The sequence below is a fragment of the Neltuma alba genome, unplaced genomic scaffold, assembly GCF_004799145.2.
Source record: "Neltuma alba isolate B1F8T4 unplaced genomic scaffold, ASM479914v2 tig00007094_pilon, whole genome shotgun sequence".
NCBI classification, from domain to species: domain Eukaryota; kingdom Viridiplantae; phylum Streptophyta; class Magnoliopsida; order Fabales; family Fabaceae; genus Neltuma; species Neltuma alba.
Genome location: NW_021634665.1, coordinates 187,713 through 196,022, shown reverse-complemented (window position 1 = coordinate 196,022; position 8,310 = coordinate 187,713). Strand labels below are relative to the sequence as shown.

The 8,310-nt window shown below is 36.4% G+C and overlaps 1 protein-coding gene across 1 annotated transcript; it reads left to right on the top strand.

Moving 5' to 3' along the window:
- Positions 1–3,077: 3,077 nt before the first annotated feature.
- Positions 3,078–6,970, top strand: LOC114751755 (tyrosine-sulfated glycopeptide receptor 1). The gene has a single exon (XM_028940425.1). The coding sequence runs from the start codon at positions 3,293–3,295 to the stop codon at positions 6,761–6,763; it is 3,471 nt and encodes a 1,156-aa protein (XP_028796258.1). The 5' UTR covers positions 3,078–3,292; the 3' UTR covers positions 6,764–6,970.
- Positions 6,971–8,310: the final 1,340 nt, after the last annotated feature.

Genomic DNA, 8,310 nt, shown 5'->3' with positions numbered 1-8,310 from the left:
TTGACTTCCCTTGTGTGCATATATCATCTCTTCAAGTAACTGTGCTTTTTTTTTTTTCCTTCTGTGCAATTTTTTCTATGTGTAAATAATCATAATATTTTGTACGGACTATCTTTTATTTATGTAATTTAACTTTGGTTATAAGTAACTTTTTTTTTGTGTGCAACGCATCATCTTAGAAATTATTTGCTAATTATTTTTTTAATGAAAAACTTATATCTTTTTTTTTACTATGAAATAAAAATATTTGTCACTCATAGCTAGAGGTTTATTTTGAAAAATTATGAAAATTAAAGATCTCGACATCCTTTAGGCATAACAAATGATATATGTGATTGTTAGGGCTTATAGCCTAATTGACACCAAACACCTTTCTTAATTTTTTCATGCCCGAGTTTATGAACTTAAATCCTGGTAGAGAAAATAATGAATGTGTGATATAAGTGAAAAAATAATAGCAAATGATATGATCGCATACAATTAATTTTTTTATAAAACCAAAATTAATTTTAAAGTACAGCTGAGCCCTAGAGAACCACAAAGTCTCCTTTTTTTAAATTAACGCAAGTTGGGGAGTGCCTCACCCATCTTCTCTCCCCAGACACATAAAAAAAAAAAAAAGGTCAATACATGAGAGTTGGCCATATTATATTTCAATTCAAACCTTGTAAAATAACAATTATATCCCTGCAATTAAATAATCAGACAATTTGCATAACATGCGCTGGATGATATGGCCAATATAATTAAAAACAGAGTCGTGCTTGCTTCGATTAATAAAATGCATGGCAGTGGTATACTTTTAATTTTTATTTCATATGAAAAAAATTTTTTTTAAAAAAAGAAGAACCACTGAAATCTGGTCTGATACGTTCTTGGATTTTGACTTCGTCCCTGGAAATAAAAAATATATATCTATATAGGTTAGGTCATTTGTAATTCTACACCTACATTTGCTGGTGTTCTAGTTGAACCCTTTTATTCTATTCTCTTAATTCAAATTCTTACCAACAAAAATCCAAAACCAATACGTGTATTTTAAGATTTATATTTTCATTGGTTGGTTTGAAATGTCTTCTTAAGAGTATCTCATTATCTAAATGTCATGGCGACTATTTTCAGTGCTTAAAATATAATATGTTGGACATAAGTATTTAATGCAATTTAAATGAAATAATTCTGAATAAAGCAAGACAGAGATAAAGAAAAAAGGAAGAAGGGAAGCGGATAATTTTTTTGTTTTTCTAAAATTTCACTTAGTGCACTTCAGTATTTTCAGTCATTTAATTTATTTCATGACCAGGTTACAGTTCAATCATTAAATGACCGTATTTTGTTTTAAATTATAAGAATCAGTTTATTAATGGTTGAAATCTAACAAACTAATCAAGTTAAATTTTCGTCACCTGCTTCTATTTATAAGGTAGATAAAAAGTCTTTCATGATTCTATTTATAAATCGTCTCATTTAATTTTTGGCATGAATATACTATTTTGTTTTTAATTTATTATAGTATACATAGTTATTTTTTAAAACTTACTATATTTTAAAGAAAAGTTAATATAATTTAATTTTTTTTCCTGTTTATGTAAAGCATGCTGTAGAAGCAAACCAGCATGATTTAGTTGTGATTGGGTTAAAATTACGTGGATAAATAATTAATTTTTAAATGAAAATGAATTAGAGGGTCTCAAAGTAGAAACTTTTAACAATTTTTGAGGTCATAGTAATAAGAAAAAGAAATCAGAATGGTTTAGAGCTCTGGAAATTAGTCATTTCATTCATGGGCAGCTCTTTACCACAAAAAGGATTCTAATTAAAGTTAAAGTGGAAGACCCATTTTAGAAATCAATCTCAAGCAGATATGTTTTGGAAAAAGAGAGAAAGAAAATGGATATTCATCCTCAGAACTTCAGAACAGAATATCCCCATCAGAGTTCAACAGGTGCTTGAGTTGGCTGGCAACCCAAACAGATCACATTCACCTGAACCAGACAGCAATAAGCAGACTTTCACCTCTCTCTCTCTCTCTATATATATATATGTTATATTTGTCTGCTCCTCACGTTATCTTTTTTTTTTTTGGCCAACTGTCTGCTCCAGACGCTATCAATGAAATGAAAGGCATACTTGTCAATCATGATGATGATCATAGACAAATTCCAACCAGCCACTACTGGCCGCCCCTCAAAACAAACAATGCCCTCTCAAAAAGTAAACGCTGAATGGAAATGATTTTCTTAATGGAAGCATCCTCAACCTTTTATATATATATATATATATATATATATATATGTATTTACCCATTTGTCAGCATCACTCTTTCTCTCTCTTAACTCTCTCTCTCTCTCCGGATCAAGAAGCCAAATTGAAAAAATTAGTATGTCATGCTTCAAACAATTAGATCATCCGTAAAACCAATGATATAATAAGTAAATAAAGATAATAGTATATGCATATATCATCATACATATAAGTAAGAAATATAATGTCATAGTGTGAAAAAATACCACAATATACCAAATTATCAACATATTAAACAATAAATTAATACTATAAAATGTTAGATAAAAGTATAATGTAAAAAACTCAAAAATATCATCTTTTTGGGGATAAAAATCATATAGTATGCTTCAACCAATAGTTAGAGATTAATTCTTCCAAGACTTAGAGATGACTGAAATGTGTTTTGTCTTAAGACATCATGTTTAAATGACCCTGCTATCTAGCAACTGTGTTGGGCTTTGTTGGTAATTTACTGATATATATTCTCTAAAAATATATACCTAACTATTCAGAGGCAAAATAATGTAAAAATATTTATTAACATTAAATAGCATTTAATAAGATTAAATTCGTTTTATAACCCCATTTACTTTGACGGTTTGACCACACGGCAAGAGGAGACCCGTGAAGTTGTTTTCCATAATAAAATATAAAAAAACAATTTGGCGAGAGAAGTTGTTTGTTTTTTAAATAATCAAATTGAGGGAGACACGTGGTGAGAGAACGTAGATGACTCTGCCAAAGCCCGTACTTGCCCTCTTCTCCTTTTGCATTTCAGATGGCCGTCTTATCTCTGCGTCTTCTCAGCCAACTCGCGTAGCTTCTCCACAGAAGTTTTAAAAATGGATTCGGATTTGTAATTGAAGTGGGTCTGGCTAGTTATTTGCTGTAAAATAATCTCTGTTTTTTCATATCTCTTGAATGGTCTTGCTTATCTTCTCTCAACTCACTCTCTCTCTCCATCTTTTTCTTCAACCTCTTTTATTTTCCAGACCCCAGTCAAGGCATGGTCGCGCGCAATAACCCCCAAACACCCCAAACTCCTCTTCCCAGATTGGCCGATGAAACCCATATGTCTGCTTTTCCTCCTCCGTCTTCACCGTCTCCTTCTTCATCTTCTTGTTCTTCATTTTACATGAAGAAAGATCCTCAAGAGGACGTCTTTCCCTTCTGGGTATCTGTCCTGATGACACTGGAAGCTTACACGCAAAGACAAAGACCAAACCCATCAACATCAGCTGCTGCAGCAAGACCCTGCACCATTCTCAGGGATACGAGGTTCATGGCCTTTCTCATGGTACCGTTAGTTCTGTCTTGCCTCGTTGTCACTGTCTCCTCTTCTTGCACCCAATTGGATAAAGAGCCTCTCTTGGACTTCTCCAACGATATATCCACAGAACCTCACCCTCCTCTTAATTGGTCTTCTTCTGTTGATTGCTGCTCTTGGGAAGGCATTCTTTGCGGTGAGAGGAATATGAGTAATGGGGATCAGCGAGTTATTGGCTTATGGCTTCCATACAGAGGTCTTTCTGGTTCAATATCCCCTGCTCTCACGAAACTCACTGGTCTGTCTCAGCTCAATCTCTCCCACAATCGACTTTCTGGTAATCTCCCAATCCAATTCTTCTCGCTCCTTAATCACCTGCAGATTCTTGATTTAAGCTACAATCGTCTCTCTGATGAATTGCCGACCTCTGATATTAATAACAAAACCAGTAGTATTATCCAGGAGCTTGATTTGTCTAGCAACCTATTTCAAGGAACACTCCCTTCTTCTTTCATTCAGTACCTTGAAGCTGCTGCTGCAGCAGGGACTTTGACATCTTTTAATGTTAGTAACAATAGCTTCATAGGTTCAATTCCCACTTCTCAACTTTGCATTAGTGACAGTCTCAGATTCTTGGACCTTTCCTACAATAAATTTAACGGTTCAATTCAATTTGGATTGGGAGCATGTTCCAAGCTTGAGATTTTCCGAGCAGGTTTCAATTCTATCTCTGGGCCTCTTCCTGGTGCTCTTTTTGATGCCGTTTCCCTTAGAGAGATCTCCTTGCCCCTCAATCAACTCTCTGGAAATATTGATGAGGGCATCGCTAGCCTCACCAACCTCACAGTCCTGGAGCTCTACTCCAATGATTTCGGAGGATACATACCACGAGGTATGGGTAAGTTATCCAAACTGGAAAAGCTACTCCTTCATATAAACAATTTGACGGGTACTATACCTCCATCTCTGGTGAACTGTGTCAATCTTGTTGAGTTAAATTTAAGGGTCAACCTCTTGAAGGGGAATCTTGCGGAATTTAATTTCTCCGGATTCCAGCGGCTTATCACTCTTGATCTGGGCAACAATAATTTTACGGGCAATTTACCAACAACCCTTTATGCATGCAAATCACTGGCTGCAGTAAGGCTGGCATCTAATCAGCTTGAAGGACAGATCACTCCAGACATACTTGGACTCGAGTCTCTGTCTTTCCTATCAATATCTACCAACTCTCTAAGAAATTTCACAGGAGCTATGAGGATACTCTCAGGCCTCAAGAACCTTAGTAGCCTTGTCCTCTCAAAGAATTTTTATAATGAAACCATCCCGTATGATGAGAACTTGGTTGGCCGAGATGGATTCCAAAAACTCCAAGTGCTAGCCTTGGGTGGTTGTAATTTCACAGGTCAAATACCAGGATGGCTTGCAAGGCTTAGGATGCTCGAGGTCATTGATCTGTCCTATAATCTTATCACTGGTTCAATTCCTCCTTGGTTGGGTAAACTTCCACAGCTATTCTACATAGACTTGTCTCATAACCAACTTACAGGAGTATTTCCCACGGAACTCACAAGATTTCCAGCATTAACATCACAACAGGCAAATGATAGAATAGTAAGGTCTTACCTGGAGTTACCTGTCTTCATTGTGCCGAACAATGCTTCTCAGCAGCAGTATAATCAGCTTTCCAACCTACCACCAGCAATATATCTGAGAAACAATAGTCTGCGTGGCAATATTCCTGAGGAGATTGGCCTCTTGAAAGTCCTACATCAGTTGGATCTGGGTAATAACAACTTCTCTGGCAGTATTCCAGTTCAAATTTCTAACTTGACTAATTTAGAGAAGTTAGACCTCTCAGGAAACAGACTATCTGGTGAAATTCCTGCTTCACTTAAATGCCTGCATTTCTTGTCATTTTTCACTGTGGCAAACAATGATCTTCAAGGAGAGATACCAACAGGTGGCCAATTTGATACCTTCCCTCCTTCCAGTTTTGCAGGAAACTCACGATTGTGTGGTTCAGCTATACAACGTTCTTGCCCTAGTCTACAAGGTAACAATGCATCTCATCGCACTTCAAACAGAAAAATCATGATTGGACTTGTCATCGCAGTCTGTTTGGGCACTGTTTCTATCATGATTGTTTTGGTAATCTGGATACTTTCGAAGAGGAGGATCAATCCAGGGGGAGACCCGGACAAGATTGAACTGGAATCAATTTCTGCCTACTCCAATAGTGGTGTTCATCCTGAAGTTGATAAGGAGGCTAGTCTAGTGGTAATGTTCCCCAGCAAAACAAATGAAGTCAAAGATCTTAACATATTTGAGATCTTAAAAGCCACTGAAAATTTCAGTCAAGCAAACATAATAGGATGTGGGGGTTTTGGTTTGGTTTATAAAGCAACTTTACCTGATGGAACTAAGCTAGCTATCAAGAAACTTTCAGGAGATTTGGGGCTCATGGAAAGGGAATTTAAAGCAGAGGTGGAGGCTTTGTCAACAGCCCGACACGAGAATTTGGTTGCATTGCAAGGTTACTGTGTACATGATGGCTTTCGGCTTCTCATATATTCTTACATGGAAAATGGAAGTCTGGATTATTGGTTGCACGAGAAGCCTAATGGTGCAACTCAACTTGATTGGCCAACTCGACTGAAGATAGCACGAGGTGCGGGTTGTGGGTTGGCTTACATGCATCAGATATGTGAACCACACATTGTCCATCGTGACATAAAGTCAAGCAACATCCTCCTTAATGAGAAGTTTGAGGCACATGTTGCAGATTTTGGGTTGTCTCGGTTGATTCTTCCATATCACACTCATGTTACAACTGAACTTGTAGGTACATTAGGTTACATTCCCCCTGAGTATGGACAAGCATGGGTTGCCACTCTTAGGGGAGATGTGTACAGCTTTGGGGTCGTCATGCTTGAGCTGCTCACCGGGAGGAGACCTGTTGACATATGCAAGCCAAAAATGTCAAGGGAATTGGTTGGCTGGGTGCAACAAATGAGGAGTGAAGGAAAACAAGATGAAGTTTTCGACCCTCTTCTGAGAGGAAAGGGCTTTGAAGAGGAGATGCTGCAGGTACTTGACGTGGCCTGCATGTGTGTCAACCAGAATCCTTTCAAGAGGCCAAGCATCAAAGAAGTTGTTGAGTGGTTGAAGAATGTAGGATCAGCCAAACAACAACAGAATAAAGAGTAGAGAAAAATGATTGTTCTTCAAAAAACCTTGACAGCAGATATGTATACTTGTGCAAAATTTTTTGTATTTTGTACGTACAGATTTTGATTCTTACCACTGTAAATGATGATTATCACGATAATAATGTTGCTATTATCAAGCTTTCAGAAATCGAAGTAAATTATGTGATCATTCATACTCAACCGATGAACCTCTCTGTTTTTGTCACTATTTTCGCTGCTCATGTAAAATGCCATAGCTTCACATAACACCAATCACCCCTAAACTCCTTTTCTGACATGTACAGCATCCTAAAGTTAATCCTCTTCACTCCTCATTTTTAATATTGCGACACTGTTACTGAATTTACTTGTTACCATTGTCATGGTTAGAAATTATTGATAGCAGGAGCAATTGAATGAATGGTAAGTAAACTAGGATAGTGAGTTTGATTCTCTAACTTCTCACTCTCCTCTATGTGCTCCTAAATAAAGGGAAAATGCTATTGTAAGCGTTAAACCATATATCATAGGTCAATCAAGCTGGTGAGAGTGTGTGACCATGTACTACTACTTTTTCTGAGCTGAAGACCATATATTGGGACTTGATATCTCAAACTCATGCATATTTCGCGTTTCAAATGGTTACTTTCATTTACCAAGAAAAAGCCTTGTACATCACTTTGTGAACATTATAAAAATCATGAATATGCAACAAATACTATGTGCTTTGTCTCTCTCCATGCAGTGGTTCAAGACGTGAATAGTCTTGGTTGTGTTTTCGCGTCTGTGTGCAATTTGGTGATAGCAGGACAAGTTAAATAGAAAATCATCAATATCCATTTCATTTCTCACCCAGCTGTCTTAGAAGGATTAAATTTGCATAAGCACCCCAAGTCCTAATTAAGGCCTGTTAGATTTGGAAATGTACAAGACATGATTTTATGATTCTAAAGTGATTGCAATGTAGATGAAATGATATAGTGAACATGCCATGCTTTCCAAGTCAGATAACATTCACAGTTTATTGCTAGCTACCTGGACTTGAATGGAAATTTTATGCATTAAGAAGTACACAAAATCACTGATGAGATGAGTAGCAATGATAGCTCAAATCAACTAAGGAAACCAAAGTTGTCAACTTTATAAATGATGGAATAATGAATAAATGAAGAATGTAAAACAAACAAATACGTCCCACAGACCCATCGACCACGAGCATTGCAACACAACTTTGTAGAATATTAGAATCACACCGACAATTGAACACAGAGGAAAGCTTATACGGTTCTACTTACTTTAACAATTTCGACAGTAATATTAGCTGTAGCGAATGCTATCAAAAGCTATACGTAATCTACATCAAGACCTTTTTTAAAAAATGTTGGTTTCTTTATATTGATTCAAATTTCATATTCGACGCCAAGTTTTACTTAATTAGAGGAGCTTTTATTTATCTAAGCATCTATAGAAAAGCTATGTCAAATTAACAGTTTTCATGGGAGTACATAAAGTCTCTTGGCATATTAAGTGTTGTGTTTATCATCTTTCTATCATTTCTTTCATATC